At 38.1% G+C, this 18,740-nt stretch overlaps 2 protein-coding genes across 2 annotated transcripts; both read left to right on the forward strand.

Moving 5' to 3' along the window:
* Nucleotides 1-510: 510 nt before the first annotated feature.
* LOC308266995 (olfactory receptor-like protein OLF3) lies at nucleotides 511-1,449 on the forward strand (the record flags this gene model as incomplete). The annotated part of the gene is made up of 1 exon (XM_080701408.1): nucleotides 511-1,449. One exon carries the CDS (start codon nucleotides 511-513, stop codon nucleotides 1,447-1,449), a length of 939 nt encoding a protein of 312 aa, XP_080557534.1.
* Nucleotides 1,450-12,318: 10,869 nt separating this feature from the next.
* On the forward strand, nucleotides 12,319-13,853 carry LOC308266891 (olfactory receptor-like protein OLF3; the record flags this gene model as incomplete). Its single annotated transcript, XM_080701271.1, has 2 exons — nucleotides 12,319-13,263; nucleotides 13,728-13,853. 2 exons carry the CDS (start codon nucleotides 12,319-12,321, stop codon nucleotides 13,851-13,853), a joined length of 1,071 nt encoding a protein of 356 aa, XP_080557397.1.
* Nucleotides 13,854-18,740: the final 4,887 nt, after the last annotated feature.

Below are 18,740 nucleotides of genomic sequence, written 5' to 3' on the forward strand. Positions count from 1 at the left end.
CCTGATAAAACCAGTTTTAAGCCTAGGCTTTCTGACTCTGACTCTTTCCACAGGCCTTACTTCTTCTAAATCTTTCCTTTTATTATAGATTTATCCATTTTTACCAGGATGCATTTTGTTCCTATTTAAGATAATTCCTGCAGTTCCCTATCACATTCTTCTCTATTTTCTGCCAGTCATGTACTATTCTCTCCATGTTCTGGAATCTTAGTAAGTTATTACAGTGATAGAGGTGCTGAAATTGCAGTGCATTCTCTCCAGATTTTAAGTGATTCCCCTTCTGACATCAAATCATGTCTTCATGAGGCACTCGACTGCCTTCCTGAGCAAAGTAGATAGAACACCTAATGGAATCAAGCCCATGAATTGAGATCCCGCCCACCATCTTGGCTACTACCTAATTTGAAGTACTTGGCTAAGCTTGGCTAGAGTATTTTGATGCAGGAAAAACTTATTTTAATGGTTCTTCACAAACCTTTTCTGTTATCTGTTGCAGATTAATGTTTTTGGATGGGCAGAGAAAACCAAACGCGGGTGAGTGAGTTCATTCTCATCGGCCTGTCCAGTGACTGGAACACACAAGTCTCTCTCTTTGTTCTGTTCCTGGTCATGTACCTGGTGACAATGCTGGGGAACTTCCTCATCCTTCTTCTGATCAGATTGGACAGTCGACTGCACACTCCCATGTATTTCTTTCTCTCCAACCTCTCCCTTGTGGACGTGTCTTATGCCACAAGCATCGTCCCCCAGATGTTGGTGCATTTTCTTGCAGAACACAAAGGAATCCCATTCGTGAGCTGTGCAGCCCAGTTATTTTTCTCCTTGGGCTTCGGTGGGATTGAGTTTGCTCTGCTTGCGGTGATGGCCTATGACCGCTATGTGGCAGTGTGTGACCCCCTGCGGTACTCTGCCATCATGCACTCAGGTCTGTGCAGGAGGCTGGCCATCACATCCTGGGTCTGTGGCTCCATGAACTCTCTCATGCAGACTGCTATCACGTTTCAGCTGCCCATGTGCACAAACAGGTTCATTGATCATATATCCTGTGAGCTACTAGCTGTGGTCAAGCTGGCCTGTGTGGACACCTCCTCCAATGAGATTGCTATCATGGTTTCCAGCATCGTCTTGCTGATGACACCTTGCTTTATGGTCCTCTTGTCCTACATCCAGATTATCTCCACCATCCTAAAGATCCAGTCGACAGAGGGAAGGAGGAAAGCTTTCCACACCTGTGCCTCCCACCTCACCGTGGTGGCCCTGTGCTATGGCATGGCCATTTTCACCTATATCCAGCCCCGCTCCAGCCCCTCTGTCCTGCAGGAGAAGCTGATCTCTCTCTTCTATGCCATTTTGACGCCTATGCTGAACCCTATGATTTACAGTCTAAGGAATAAGGAAGTGAAGGGAGCCTGGCAGAAACTATTAAGACAATTCTCTGAGTTAAAGTAAAAACTGGCGACTTACTGACTCATGAGCATCATGGAGAAAAGAGCTTTGCCTCTGAGCTCTGCACCCAACCTGTGTGACAGGCATCAGCTGCGTTGCCTGGCAACCAGGAAGGAGATGATATAATGTATGCTGGAGATGTTATACAGCAGGCTGAGTGGTTGTGTTGGGTGTGGAATGTGGTAGTATTTTTATGTCACGGCAGCATGTTCAGTGGAGCTAGGCACTACTTTCCACACTTACTCTAATCTCCATTTGTATGACCTAAAATAAGTGAAAAATGTATTACTCATTTTTTAATTTATCATATTGTTTTTAATCATGAATCTATTCATGGAACTTATCTTGGACCAATGGTACTTATGCAAACACACTTTGAAAAAGATGATGGTGTTTCCAATGGAAACAAAATGCATTTACACATTTGAAAACTCCCATAAAATAATGTATGGTTATACAACCATGTGTAGGAATTATTTAAATCAACATTCTAAAGAGAGTAGTGTTTTCAAGGCTGCCTACCTGTGGGTCTACTGCTATGCTGGAGGTAAAAAAATGAGAAAGAGTACATGAAGGTCTTGAATCAGCCCAATAGGGACATAAGAAAAAATTGCGTGTATATAAGGCAATCAGTGGCCAAGGAAACTTTCACTGACAGTATTCAAATATTTTGAAAGGAATTTTACTGCATATAAAAGGGATATCATTTAAATTGTTAGTTTTTCTTATGTGTGTGTGTGGTGCTAGGGATGGAACCCAGGGGCATTCTACCTCCAAGCTATACCACCAGCCTTACTTTTTATTCTTTATTTTGAAACAGGATCTCACTAAGTTGCAGAAGGCCTCGCTAAGTAGCTGAGGCTGGCTGCAAACCCGGAGCTTCCTGTCTCAGCCTCCCGAGTACTGAGATCATAAGTCACAAGCATGTGTCACCACACCTGGCTAAAGTGTTAGTTTTAACACTAGCTTTGTCATTGCTTATTATTAATAATAATGAGTTCATTTGTAGTTCTTATATTTGTTAACGCATTATCACGGAAGCCAAGGATTCAAATAGAGTTAATGATTCATGTCATTTGAAGCCCATTTAGCCTTCAAATTTTATTATACATGTGAAATCACAGAAATATTGAACAGAAAGTACAGAGTTCTCATGCACTGTAGCTCCCTTGCCACCATGTTCAGCCTATCTCACTGTCAATAACCATCACCAGAATGGTACATTTTTCAATTAGCTTTTAAGGTGTTTTATAAAGAAAAACTATTAATGAGGGATATATACTAATTTTCAGCTAGGTAAATTAGAACAGTGGCAAATAATGTTTTATATGTCAAGGAATTATAAACCAAACAAACTGCTTCTCTGGAAGTAGCTCACTCAAATTATATGTATAATTCCTAGGAGAAAATAATTTGTCATATTCATAATTTTTTTTACAGTACCAAGGCTGTGAATTGGTAGTAACTATTGGTGTTTCTATCTCAAACAGTTCTTAAAGGATGTAGTTCAATTTCTAGGTAGACACCTATCAGATGAACTTTCTGTGCAGAAAGAAGACAGAGGATTTCCTGTTGATTCAAAAGCAAGAACTATAGTTTGGATGGAGTCACATATGAGTGAGCATCAGTGGGAAATACAGTCTATGGTTGACTTGGATGCTCTCACTCAGTTGAGTTGAGGTTTGGTATTGAAGTACTTGAAGACTTTAGGTCAAATATTTGTGAGCTGGGTCATGTTAGAATAAAGTGTTGCACTGAAAGTCAAATGTTAAGAGTGATCTACAGAATGAATTTTTAAAGAAGTTATGTTTTGTTTCACCAGAAACTCAATAAAAGGTACTAAAAACATAGTCGACTGTATGTTCTCTGCATACTTTCTGCTTACGTCTGGGTTGAATGAAGCCTACAACTCTTTCAAATGCATCATTTTTTCCTTTAAAATATACTTTTATTGGTGCACTGTATTTACACATTGTAATGAAGTTGAGAATGATAGGGACACAAAGCACTTGAGCTTCTCACCAGATTCAACTCTCTCCCTGCCTTGCCCTGCACATGATATTGAGATTGGAATTGATAATTTGTATATGGATATAGCATCATTTGAAATGTTTTCTTCGTCAAGTCTCCCTGCCCCCACCCACCTCCTTCCCCTAGACTCCCCCTATCTCTCCACTGGTATTTATTTCCTTTTTTCTAGAGTTTCTCCTGTACTGATCTCCATTGAGGCTGCGCTAATTTGCAGTCCCACCAAATAGGAATCCAGTACATAAGGTTTCCTATTTCTCAATATCCTCACAAGCATTTATTATTGCTTGTATTCTTGATGGTTGCCATTTTAATTGGGATTAGATAGCATCTCAGTGTAGTTTTGACTTGCATTTTCCTAATTGTTAATGATATTGAATATTTTTTCACATATTTATTGGATATTTTTATTTCTTTTGTGAAGTGTTTCTTTGGTTCAATTGACCATTTTACTGTGTTTTTGTAGTGTTAGTTTTTTTAAACTGATAATTTGTCAAGTTGCTGACTTAGTGTTACTTTTTAAAATTCTTTATATAATCTAGGTATTAGTCCTCTATCAGAAGAGTAGCTAGAAAAGATCTCCCATTCTGTAGGCTCTCTCTTTAGAGTCTTGAGGGTTTTTGTTTTTGCTGTACAAAGGCTTTTTTATTTAATGCCATTTTCTGAGCTTTTGGCGTCTTATTGAACCAGTTTTCTTAATTGACTTGAAAAAGAAATGCAGAAAATAATTTTATTCACAACAGCCTCAGCAATAATAAAAATGATTATAAATAAGTCTAATGAAGGAGATAAAAAAGACTTCTACAATGAAAGTGATAGAACACTAAGAAAAGAAATTGAGTAAGACCTTAGAAGATTTGAATACCTCCCATCCATGTTCTTGGATAAGCAGAATAAATTACCATACAACCAAAAGCAATCTTCAGATTCAATGGCATCTTTATCAAGATACTAATACAATCCTTCACAGAGCTAGAAACAATAGTTCTAAAATTCACATGGAAGCCGGGCGTGGTGGCGCACGCTTGTAATCCCCGCACTTGGGAGGCTGAGACAGGAGGATCGCACAGACTCGAAGCCAGCCTCAGCTACTTAGTGAGTGAGGCTCTCGGCAACTTAGCGAGACCCTGTTTCCAAATAAAATATAAAAACAGATCTGGGAGTATAGCGCCGAGGTAGAAAGCCTCGGGGTTCCACCCCCAGGACCACCAATAAATAAATAAATAAATAAATAAATAAATAAATAAATAAATAAATAAATCACATGGAAGAATAAAAGACTCAGAATTGCAAAAGTCATTCATAGAAATTAGAATCATGCTGGAGGCATCAGAATACCTTACTTCAAATTATACTATAGAGCTATAATAATAAAAACAGCATGATAGGGGCACAAAAGCAGACAATGGAATAGAATAGAAGATATAGAAAAAAATCCTCACATTTACATTCACGTGGGTTTTGATAAGGGAACCAAAAACCACACTGAAGAAAAATAGCCTTTTCAGCAAATGGTGCTGTAAAAACTGATCCATATGTAGGCAAATGAAATTCGACTCCAAACTCTCACCCTGTACAAGAGACAACTCATAATGGATCAATGAAGATCTAGAAATTAGACTATAAGCTTTGCAATTACTGGAAGAAAGCATAGGACTACTCTCCAACATGCAGGAATTAGTAGAGCTTCCTTAATAAGACCGCCAAGCTCAGGAAATTACTAAGAATCAATATATAAGATGGCATCATATTAAAAAGTTTCTTCACAGAAAAGGAAATAAAAGTCTGAAAAAAGAGTCGACAGAGTAGGGGAAAATCTTTGCTAGCTACTCCTATGATCATACCTTTATGTATTTCAGGACTAATATGTGAAATATATAAAGAACTTAGAAACTTAATAAAACCCAGGTTACCCAATTAAATGGGCAATTAAGCTGAATACACACTCTCAAAAAATACAAATGGTCAATAAATATATGAAAATGTTCAACATTGTTAGCATCCAGGAAAATGAAAACTAAACCTATACTGAGATTTCATATAACTCCAGTTAGAATTGCAATCTTTAATACTACATACAATAATATATGTAAATAGCATCAATTGAACTGTTTCTTTCATTAAGTCTCTTTTCCCCCCTCCTCGCCTCCTTCCTCGAATTGTGTTTCATGACTCTACAGTATTTTCCCTGATCTTAGCAGCACTATTCACAATAGCCAAATTACGTAACCAACTGAGGTGCCAGCCAAGAGATGAATGGATAAAGAAAATGTGGTATATATGCACAATAGATTTTTCTTGTTTTTCATAAAGAAAAATAAAATATGCCATTTGTAGGGAAACAGGTGGTGCTAGAGAATATTGTGCTGAGATCGGGCACTCTCAGGAAATCAAGGGTCATCTGAATTCTCTCATATATAGAAATTGGAGATAAAATAGGAAAGGAAAGAGACTTCAGATTAAAAAAAGAACACTAGTAGAATAGGAGAAGGGACTTGGGGTCTGGGGAGGGGCAAATGGGAATTAATGAAGACAACAGTTCAAATAATACTATTTCCACATGTGAAAGTATTGATACAAATCTCACTCACATGTCTGGGGAGGAGGAAGAGCAGGGTGGGACCTGGGGGGCACATGCCAAGTGCTGAGTGCATATGTTCGCATCATTTTGAACCTCACTATGATGTCCAATGACATTTGTGTATCATAGTGGGGTATGTTATTAATATACCAATAAAAGTATATTAAAACTCAAGACACTAAAATAATGGAGGCAATTGGTATTAATCATGCAAAAGAAGGTTCCATCTGAGAGAAGTTTCAAAGTAAGAGTGGAATTACAGCCAGGCATGGTGGCGCATGCTTGTAATTCCAGCATTTGGGAGGCTGAGACAGGAGGATCACAGTTCACAGACAGCCTCAGCTACTTAGTGAGGCCATTTGCAACTCAGTGAAATCCTATTTCAAAATAAAGAATAAAAAATAGGGCTGGAGGTGTAGCTCAGAGGGAGAATGTCCCTGGGTTCCATCCCCAGTACCACACAAAGAAAATTGAGAGTGGAATTATAGAGTTTGAGAAGAAAGACTTTCCCAAGGATTCAGTGAAAACGACAGAGAGTGCAGTGGAGCTTGGACTCTGGGAGGTCACCTTTGCTGACTGCAGATGAGGAGAGAAGAATAGCAGTGCTGCAAACATCTGGATGCTGTGACCAAAGCCCTCTCCATGATGGGACTGCACCAGCTGGCTTGCAGGTAAACTATCCAAACAAGTGTTTCCATTCTATAGGAGTTTCCATGTTGGGAGGAAGAAAGAGAAGAACCTCCAGTTCACACTTTCCAATTGTCTAGAATTTCCCAGAAACTTTGTCAAAGACATTGATTCTATACCATCTGAATCCTTGGCTAACATAACTGAACAACTCAGTGGGTAAGTGCTAGGTGCTAAACTGGTGACTATAGATGATTAGGTGGATAAATAGTGGGTATAAGGTAAGTGCTGGCATGTGGGTGCTGGAATTCAGCAATGGGTGCGTGAGTAGCTGAGATGATGAAGGGGTGAGTACTGGGGGGGGTCAGCTGGATACTGAGTGGAGGCATAGGTAGTGGTGCTGAGAAGTTACTGAGTACCAGACTCACTCGGTAAATAAATAAATAAATAAATAAATAAATAAATAAATAAATGGATAAATGATTCACTTAAGGATGCACAAGGGATAAAGAATAGGCCAAAAGATGGTAATGTAAATCTGTTCTTTCAAAATCACATCGAATCTCTTCATTCTTTTTTAAAAAAATTTGAGGAGGTGTACAAGTTAATACTCTTTGCATTATATTTAATGTCCTTCTTGCTTTGATTATATTTGCCCTGTAGACCATAAGATTCAATTGCCATAGATCTTATTGGAAGTCTTTAATCTTTATGCAATGTCCTTTTTTGAGGAACATAAATAGTACCATGGGCTAAATACTATTTCATATCCTGGAGGTAGGAGAAGAGGACTTTTTCCACCTGCTATGGGTTCAGTTTCATTCACCGAACACCTCAAAAAAGGCTGTAGGGGATAAAGTCAGTATGGGATATAGGAGAACAAAAGCTGGATTTTGTGACTTTTAAGATTGGGGAAGGGCTAAATGAATGATGTGTGCATGTATGCCTCTGCCATCTTGTACCACATTAAGATGCATGGTTAAAATACACCAATAAAAAGATAAAAAACAAAAGTAAACTAAATATATAGATAAATAAATAATAAATCGAATGACCTAAACATTCAGTAGAGTTTTGGAGGACAGAAGGATGAAGAGCCACCTCCCACAGGGAGAGGACGGGCAGTCAGGTAGCCCAGCCTCTGAGACTCAGGAGTCAAGACAGCAATTAGCACTGCTGCAACAGGGTCCTGAGGGGTCCACACTGCCAGTGCAGCCACTACCTCACCTTATTAGTTCGATAAAAGAGCCCATTGGGGAGCACCCGTGAACTTCCTCCCGGGAGTTTCTAAATTAGTCCCGGGTGAGTTCTGAGTCATGGAACCCAGGAGGATGGGGACACTTAATTTCCGTGGTCCACCACTTTTCTGGAGGGGGAATCTGTGGAAAACAACCCTGGTCTAAAGGACACATATTCATAGTGCTAGGTACTGATTAACATCTGAGATTTCTTAATAGAGTTGTCAGTAGAGAGTTGGTGTTACAAGAGTTTACAGAGATGCAGAATGTATTCCCATTTTATTTGTGAAGGACTTTGGATTAGGAATATAACTAGGGGTCTTAAAATTTTATCATCTACGTGTTACAGAAAATGCAACAAAATCATTCTGCTTTCCAGAGTCTTCAGGCTTAGGTAAAGTTTCACTGAATCAGTTTATCAATTCCAAACTTTAGCACTGGCAGAGATAAAAAGAGTGAATCGGAATTTGGAGAAACGGAATTATTCTTAACTAAAAGTTGAAGTGTTATGGATCCATCCTGCATGACTCTGGGCAAGAGACTTAGGGGAAAATCCTAGGTTACTAAAACATTTCATTAGGCATCAATATTCATGAATGTGTAATAGGAGTATATTATCTTTCCAGTAAAGATAAATCGTTAATTGCTTTAAAGTCTTTTATCTCGACTTTTATTCCTGATAGTGTGTATACAGGTATTTTGATTTTCCTATCAATAGAAACAAGTAAAATATAAGATGATTAAGTGATTGTCAAAGTCATACAGCATTAAGAATATAAATCTGGACTACAATGAGGTCCCTGACACTCATGTCAGGGCTGGCTCCTCTGGAATGAGTTGTGGAGATGCACAATACAAACTGGAGGAGCAAAGGGGTTGCACTGCAGAAATTACCCCAGATACAGGGTCAAGAGATAGAGGTGAAATTTTGCACAGTGAAAAAATGGTAACATAAACCACCAAATGAAAATTTCCAGATTATGACTGTTTGATATACTGAATATCAATAATCAGACTTAAATTATGTAAAAAGTTAGGCAACTAAATCCAGAGAGAAAATAGAAAACAAGACCTAAAGGGGACAGACTAATGGTCCTCCCAGAATATAAACTTTTTTTTTAATGTATCACCTACCAAAGTGGTCCTGGAGTTATCTGTATCCACGTGTGAGTCTCCTGGGAGATCCCTTCATGATGGATGCAGTCTGTTTGTACAAGCGTTCAGGACAGAGTAGATGAATCCTTCTCTAAAGGAACGTGCCATTTCCACTGATAGTTTATTTGCATAAAGGTAAGGTTTGGGTTTTTTTTTACAGCATGAAGAAAAAATATCTGTGGGTCATGTGTCTCACCTTTGTGTGCTATTTTTATATTCAGGACTCTACTTAAGCAGCTGACATTGGAAAGTACTCTAATAAGCCAAATGTGATGATCACTCAATGGAATTATAAAACAGATAATGTGAAGACAAATCTTTTCCATGAGAAAAGCTTTTGGCATTTTATCCCATAGAGAGAATCATGTGCATTATGGTGCAGGACATCTCTGTTACATGAGTGATGGGCTTACCCTAAACTTGAGTTTGGATTTTCAAGGCTGATCATGCACTCATGTCTAGTGAAAAGGATTATTTTTCTGAAATATTTCTGAAGGATGAGACACTGAGAAATCACCTTACACAGTGCATATATCACAGGTTTTTTTTCTAAGTCAAAACTCACTTCTCTCTTCTTTATTTTGGAGTGGGATGGGATGGGAAGAAAGTCCAACTTATTGCAGTAGACAGCCCGTTAGAAATAAACAAGAATTTTAGATGGTTTTAAATGTGAATCGTACTCACTGGGCTAGGACAACCAAATGTGCTGTTGTGGAGAAAATGACTGTTGTGGAGAAAAATGACATCAAAGTGCCAAGCTCTGGCTACCTTCTTCTTTGCAAAGATAAATTGAGTAATTGGCCAACACTCCAAAATTGGAGTGTTGGCCCATAGAGCAGCAGGAAAACTAAGTGTGATTTAGAACAATGGGAATAGAAGCATCCATGACATCTCCAGAGACAGCACGGGATGGTTGTGTGTGTGTGTGTGTGTGTGTGTGTGTGTGTGTGTGTGCCACAGTGTGAACAGTTCTGTCCGTGGTTGGTGGAGGTACCTGTAGGTCAGGTCTAACTTTTTTTTTTTTTTGAAGAACAGTAACTCCTGCTTCCTGGAAGGTCTCATCATTTTTATTATGGCAAAAATAAGAGAGTATGGTAGAAGCCTGAAAGGTAGAAAGCCTGAAAGACATGTGGAGATGTCTTAGATTTTGAAGCTTTCCACTTGAGTATGCTGCAGCGATATAAGGAGCTTGCCATGAATGAGACTCCCTCCCAATTTTAAGAAAATTGTAACAAATGCCTGGTTCTATGATTTCAAAACACCAAATACTGGCAGCAAACATAATCAAAATAACTGCCTGAGAATTTACATTAAAATATGTTTAACTTGACTACAGATCGTGACATCCTTGATTTTCTATTTCAGAGGAGAAGAAGAAGGGAAATTTTAGAGTTGGGCCCCATCAGAGTGACAGGCAGGGCTTGGTGCAGAGAGGTACAGAGAATAGCACAAAGTTATCTGGCTCATAGAAGAAAAGTTAGCCGACATACTTAGAAGACGGGATGCAGAGAAGTCTAAAGCCACATTTTATCTACCTTACCCAGAAAATAACAAATGCAGGTTTTAACACCAGCTAGTGAGGTTGCCTGTTTGTGTGAATTTCTCTGGCATCTTCTTCTGGTGACATACATTTTCAGTTAAAGATGTTTCAAGGTGGTAGGATGCTGCAAAATGGGAAAAAGAATAGTGGGCTAATTTACCACATAGAATAGGTTTAAAATAGCATTTGATTTGTTAAAAGTTAAACTAAATTTTTATGATAAAGTGTAACAATTCCAATTAATAGACTTATTTTATTTTAAAAAGATTATATTGACAGAAACTTAACTTTTAAGCTAGGCATATCTTGCCATTAAAAAAAGTTTTATGAAGAATCTAAACATTTAAATTTGTCTTTGAGAGAAGAACAATTGAATGCATATTTGTTGTAACATATAGTTATTAGATAATAAAAGAAGGGACATGGGGGTACTTACTAAATTAGTCTAAACAGGGGTGATATTTATTTAATTTTTGGTGGTACTGGGGCAGAACCCAGGGGCTTTCTGCCTCCAGGCTATACTCCCAGATCTATTTTTATACTTAATTTGGAAACAGTGTCTCACTAAGTTTCTGAGAGCCTCACTAAGTACCTGAGCCTGGCTTCGAACCTGTGTGATCCTCTTGTCTCAGCCTCCTAAGTGGGGGATTACAAGGGTGTGCCACCACACCCGGCACAAGGGTAATGTTTTTTTTTATTTTTTATTTTTTTGGTGGTACTGGGGTTCCTGGAAGCCCTTCTACCTCCGGGCTACACTCCCAGACCTATTTTTACATTTTTTAAAATTTGAAAACAGGGTCTCCTAAGCCAGCGCTCGCGGCTGGCTTCGAACCTGCACGATCCTCCTGTCTCTGCCTCCCAAGCGCGGGGATTACAAGCGTGCGCCACCACGCCCGGCACAAGGGTAATATTTTAACTGAGAAAATTTTAACCCAATTGTAGATTTTTTTTGGTTAATAACAGAATGCAAAGACTCTTCAAAAAGCTACTTACATTTGACTTAAATGTACTTCAGACTTATTCAATGTGAGCCTGTTTTACATAGGAACATTTACAATTAAACACAAATTACATAGCTGCTAAATAATATCAGCTCCTCAACCAAAGTTATCTGACTCTAGCTCTTCCTTCCAACCACTGACTCTTCATAATCATGTTTAATTTTTATTATTTTTGTGACTTTATTGGTGCAATGTAAATTATACATCGTAGGGAGATTCAAGGTGATACATATGTACACAACATCTCTTTGTATGTTTCCTGCCATTCTTTCTGTAATTGACTCATTGCATTAAGTCAAGATGGGTCTAGGTGACATATTTGAGGTAGTTTTTAAACTTTCCAGTCCTGTCATCCTTAAAGCATTTTACCTACCATTTCCAACTAATATGCTCTTTATTTATGAGAACAAAGGCAATTGGTAAAGATATAGACCTTTTAAAGATGCTCTGCTTTGCTCCCAGGCTCTAAGGGATCCCAGAGACACATCACATCTGGTCTGTCTCTCTGACACAGGTAAAGTGTCAAGCATATCGAGAACAGGTCTTTCATCTTGGCCTTATAAATGAATCAACTAAAAGAGTGATACAGTGGCTGGCATGTTGCATACAGGATGTGTTCTTTAAAAGTTATTCTATAGTTTTTCAGTTGATTCTGCTTTGTTTTTGCCTCTCTCTGCACATTAGTAATCAGTGAGCTTTTTAATGGGATCAGATAACCAGACTTGGGTGAGTGAATTCATTCTGCTTGGCCTGTCCAGTGACTGGAACACAGAAGTCTCCTTCTTCATCCTGTTCTTGTTCATGTACCTGGTGACAGTGCTTGGGAACTTCCTCATCCTTCTTCTGATCAGACTGGACAGCCGACTGCACTCTCCCATGTATTTCTTTCTCTCCAACCTCTCCCTTGTGGACGTGTCTTATGCCACAAGCATCGTCCCCCAGATGTTGGTGCATTTTCTTGCAGAACACAAAGGAATCCCATTCGTGAGCTGTGCAGCACAGTTATTTTTCTCCCTGGCTTTTGGTGGGATTGAGTTTGCTCTACTAGCAGTGATGGCCTATGACCGCTATGTGGCAGTGTGTGACCCCCTGCGGTACTCTGCCATCATGCACTCAGGTCTGTGCAGGAGGCTGGCCATCACATCCTGGGTCTGTGGCTCCATGAACTCCCTCATACACACTGCCATCACATTTCAGCTGCCCATGTGCACAAACAGGTTCATTGATCATATATCCTGTGAAATTCTAGCTGTGGTCAGACTGGCCTGTGTGGACACCTCCTCCAATGAGGTTGTCATCATGGTTTCCAGCATTATCTTGCTGATGACACCCTTCTTCCTGGTCCTCTTGTCCTACATCAAGATCATCTCCACCATCCTAAAGATCCAGTCGACAGAGGGAAGGAGGAAAGCTTTCCACACCTGTGCCTCCCACCTCACCGTGGTGGCCCTGTGCTATGGCATGGCCATTTTCACCTATATCCAGCCCCGCTCCAGCCCCTCTGTCCTGCAGGAGAAGCTGATCTCTCTCTTCTATGCCATTTTGACGCCTATGCTGAACCCTATGATTTACAGTCTAAGGAATAAGGAAGTGAAAGGGGCCTGGCAGAAACTATTAAGACAATTCTCTGGGTTAAAGTCAAAACTGGTAACTCACTGACTGATGAGCAGCATGGAAGAAAGAGCTTTGGCTCTGTGTTTTCCACCCACCAGGAAAGAGATGACGCAGTGTGCTGGGGAAGTTATTTAGCAGGTTGAGTAGTTGTTCTGAGGATGGGTTGTGGGTGTATTTTTATGTCACAGCAGTGCATCTAATGGAATTAAGCACTGCTGTCATAGAACTTCCCACACATTCTCTAATCTCCATTCATATGGCCTAAAAATAATTGAAAAAATAGTATTCATTTTAAAATGTGCGCTATAGTTGTAATCACGAACACATTTATGTATCTTACCTTGGACTCATGCATATAAATTGTGGAAAAGGATATGGTGTTTCCAATGGAAACGACATGCATTTACATGTTTGAGGACTCATATATAATAATGTGCACTCTTACCACAAGCAGTAATTGTGTGAATCAGCGTTCTGTGGATAGTTTGTTCTCAAAGCTAATGGAAACGTTTTCCTGCAGAGCCTACAAATGTGTATGTAACGCTGTTCTGTATGTGCTGGAGGTGACCAATGGAGAAACAGCAAAGGATGGTCTTGATTCACTTCAACCGGGGTATAAGTGAAGGTTGTTTGTATATAAGGCAATTAGTTGCCAAGGGAATGCAATTTTAGGCACTAGTTAACAGTATTCAACCAGTGTAAAAAGAATTTTCTGCATATAAAAGGGGTGACATTTAACGTGTTAAAATTGTTCAATCTCTGAAAAATCCACAAACATTGTCTCTGGATATGTAGAGACAAAATAAGCACATGAATTATGGGATAGTATATTTAATCAAAGGTATAGTTAATGTCATATTCCTTAGCCAGATCCAATGAAAGATAAGACAATTTAAACATGGGTTTTAGAGAATTACAGGCCAATCAACTGTGCTTATGTTCCTCCAAGTCTCCATGTTAAGGTCTTCCCCCACCCCCAGCCCCCTACACACACAACAGGCATTAATCGTCCTTTGCAAACTGGGCTGTAGTGTGGATTTCATTTCTGAAGAAAATCACAATTAATGCAGAACAAAGGGAAAAATAATTGAAACGTGATCAAGAAATAGCAATTAAAGAGACCAGATAATAATAGTTGGTCTTCTGGCTTCTTTAAAGTTTAAGCATTTTCTTCTCTGCATCACTTCTTAAGTTAATTCACTTGCAGTTCTTAGATTTGTCAGTACATGTTCACAGAAGCTAAGGGTTGAAACAGAGTGGATGACTCATGTTATTTGAAGACCATTTAACATGTGAATTGTATCATATTAGTAAGTACAATCTTAATTGCTATCCTTGCAAGACAAATGAGCACCTCCAAAAGATGTCATTGCTAGCTAAGTGAATTTCTACTGGACCATCTACTCTATGTCAATGTCTATGAGTGATTCAACACTGTCCACAGGATTCAACATTGCACAGTCCTGACAAAAACATGCACACATAATAGAGATTACAGATGATAAAGCAGTTATAATTGTGATAAGTGTTAAAATGAGAATAAGCCTATTTGGGATAAGTGCAGAAGTATTCCTATAAAGAGAAAGATTTTTGACTCGTAGGTTAAAACTAAAGTTGTAAGACTAGTTATTGAGGTGATAAGAAAGCCAAACATGCAATGCTTGTAAAAAGTCATGGAGATGGGGGTAAGCATGCAAATTCAAAGGTGGAGAAGCACACTTGAGGATGGAGAAGAATGAAAAAGTAGAGAAGATAAAGTGGGTGGGTAGACATGGTGAGATCCTGGTGAGTAGACTTGAGATCCTGGTGGGTAGACACAGTGAGATCCTGGTGGATAGACACGGTGAGGTCCTGGTGGGTAGATGCGGTGAGATCCTGGTGGATAGACACGGTGAGGTCCTGGTGGATAGACACTGTGAGACCCTGGTGGGTAAACATGGTGAGATCCTGGTGGGCATTAAATGCCAAATTGTCTTTAATTTTATTCTCATAGCAGTGGGAAGCCAGAAAAGATAATTTGGTAGTAACATTGCTTAAAAAGAGTTCACACTTTTAACATATTATTGTGACAAGGGAGATTAGAGGCAAAAAGTTAAGCAAGCAGTGGGTCCAGTAAGACTGTCACTACATTAGAGGAATCTGAGTGCAGTAGTAAAGACATAAAACAATTCATCTTCTACATCATAAGTCCCATCTGGATCTCACCCATCTTTTAAATGTTTTGATTCCTCCTGAATACTCTGCAGATTGTCTACTAAACTGGAAAACTTACTACCACAAACACATCCTGTATACAGTGGTATAGGAAAGAGAAGAAAAGTGAAATTTAGGTAAAAACACAAATGTCCACATGACATATCAAGAAGGAACATATATAATGAAGCTATATTCTGATTTCTGTGACTGGGCATGTGATCACAGTGTTTATGACTATTATCCACCAATCAGCTCATATCCTTTTGTCCTTAAACAGCTTCCCAGTTTATTGGGGATTGCTAAATGACCAGATTTTCATTTCTCAGGAAGCAGAAGTATTGAGGGCAGACATTAGATATGTAGTAACAGACTAGTATAGTCTCATATCTCATCTGCTAAATTTCCATTTTCATATTTTTATTTTATAAGCATTTTTAGAACTACATTTTCAGTAAATTCTTCTTAGATTAAATTACTCAAGACTACTGCCATCTCTGACTTTTAGCTGCTTGTTAAATATATTACCAATAGAAAAGAAGAAAAGTATTATTGGTACAGAAACAAATACTATTTGTAAATACATAGCCATTAAATAGAATAAGATTTGGATACAAAAAGGGATTTGAAAATAAAATCTTGTTAAATAATTAATAATCATAAACAACACTAGAGATTATCCCTTAAAATAATAATAAAATCATAATATATATAAAATTATAGTTTGTTGATATACAATCTCAAATGACATACAATTTTCAGCAAACATTTTGAAAACCTTATTTTTCTAATTTCCCTGATTTATCATTGAAATTACTATTTTTAAGTAGAATTACTTTGTTTTCCTCAATTGAACTTTCTGTTTAGTCTGAAGTTTGTGATATTACCTAGAAGTACATATAGTTTTATTTTTATTTATTTTTTTACTATTTTACTTTATTTTATTAAAATTTTTTTTGGTGCATTGTAGTCATACATCTTAATGGAGTATAAGATGTTAGAGGCATATATACACACAGCACTTTAGCCCTTCCCCAATTCCCACTCCATTTTCTCCCCCTCCCTCCTTCTCATGTATTGCTTAGTGATTGACTTCCTCTTTATTTTTTTATACTACACTAAGTGAGGTAGGGTTTTTGTTACTACTATAAGTCACCAATGTAAATTTATTTGATATATCTTAATCTCATTTTCTTAATGATGTTTAAATTGTCTCACATTTAGTGAATGAAACCCATTTTAGTTTCCTACTGCTGCTGTAATAAAATATTATAAAATTAATGACTTAAAACAACCCCCAATTTTTATCCTAAAGTTTTAGATGTCAGAGTCTAGATGTGTTTCACTGGGCCAAAATCAAAATATCAACTGGACTGCCTTCCTTCATGGAACTCTAGGGATCCATCTTCTTTCTTGCTTTCCCCTGCTTTCTTGGGTGCCTTTATCCCTTGGCTATAGTGGCCACTTCTTTTATCTCCAAGGTCAAAAGCAGCGCAAGCTTCTTTCTTGAACGTGATTCTTAACTTACATCATCACAGCGCCTCTTTCTTCTAACCTTGATTTTAAGAATTTTGTGGGACCCTCAGATAAACAAAGATTATCTCTCCACTTTTAAATCCTTCATTTAAATACAATGATTAAATCTGCAAGTTCCTTTTATCATTTAAGACAGCATATTTATAGGTTCTAGAGATGGCAATATGGGTATCTTTAGAGGATTATTACTTATCCTACCATGGATACTATTGAAATTTGCAACTCAGCTCCTCTCTCTCTCTCTCTCTCTCTCTCTCTCTCTCTCTCTCTCTGCCTCTCCCTCCTTTCTTTCTTCCTTTTTTACTTTTTTAATTGCACATGGTCCTAGTAATATACAACAGCTTTTTTATAATGTAATTCAATATTAGAGTTCCATCATTTACATTTTCTTTCTTATTATGGAATGTTCTTTTCAAAAAGAGCTGGTTCAGCTGGGCGTGGTGGCACATGCTTGTAATCCCAGCATTTAGGGGGCTGAGACAGGAGGATCCGGGTTCATGGACAGCCTCAGCTACTTAGAGAGGCACTTTGCAACTCAGTGAGACCTTGTTTCAAAACAAACAAACAAAAATAGGGCAGGGGGCATGGCTCAGAGATAGAATGCCCCTTGTTTTCATCCCCAGTACCCCCAAAACAAAAGCAACAACAAAGAGAAGACCTGGTTCCTTTTAGTGAAAAAAAAAAAAAAGGTATTTAGAAACTATAATCTGAGAACAGTTTTGCTCTATTTCCTATTTTAGAGTAAAAGTTTACTCTTTCACCACTAAGTATAATTTCAGTTGCTTGGTTTTGTAGATGGAATTTATTAGTTTGAGAAATTTCTCTTTTCCTGCTTTGCTGGACCCATACTCAGAGTAAGTCATATAGCAGTTCTTACTTGCTCCAAGGGTGGCTCTATTTTCCTCCCCTGCTCTGGCTCAGCTAAGGCAGAGTTCATGTTTTATGTCTCTCTGGAGATATTTACTGTTCCTAAGATTTTCTGCTACTTATTTTCCCTGGAACCTCAGTTTTCTTATTAGTTCAAGAATAGTTACGTTTTTGTAAAATATCAAAACATTTTCTTGCGTTAAATAAGAGCAGTGGCCCCTCCAGCTTTCTGCAAACTAATCGAAGCCTAGAAAAGCTCACTTTATTTTCTTTTCTTTCAAATAGACTTTATTTTTAAAGCAGTTGTACATTCATTTCAAAATTAAACATAAAATAAGAATTCCCATGTGTCTTCTCTTACCACCACTCTCAGTCTCCCCAAATAGCAATATACATTACCAAAATGGTGCACTTTTCAATTACTCTTTAAGGTTTTTTTTTAAAGACAAAGTATAAGTTAGTGATCTGAATTTATTTTCAGATAAACTATTACAGTGTCAAAAATGCTTCTAAGGGCAAGGACTATAATAAACCAAAAAAAACTATTTCTCTTGAAGTAGCTCATTCAAATTATAGGCCTAATTCCTAAAAGAAAGTTCTTTGTTACATTCACTCTATTTTTCGCAATAACAAGTATATGAATTGATAGTAGATATTGGTGTGTCTACCTTAAAGAGTGCTTGAAGGAACTAATTCACTTTTAAGGTAAACACCTATAAGATGAACTTCTTGTGCAAAAGACAGACCATTTCCTGTTTGAAGAACAGAAAGAAATATAGTACAGATAGTGAGCTCATATGAGTGAGAAACAGTGAAAAACATAGTATATGGTTGACTTTGATGCTCTTCGCTAAGTTGAGGTGAAATGTGGTACTAGGGTTACTGAAAAAGTTAGGTCAAATATTTGTGAGTTG

The sequence above is a fragment of the Muscardinus avellanarius genome (genome assembly GCF_963383645.1).
Source record: "Muscardinus avellanarius genome assembly, chromosome: 9".
In the NCBI taxonomy this organism is placed as follows: Eukaryota; Metazoa; Chordata; class Mammalia; order Rodentia; family Gliridae; genus Muscardinus; species Muscardinus avellanarius.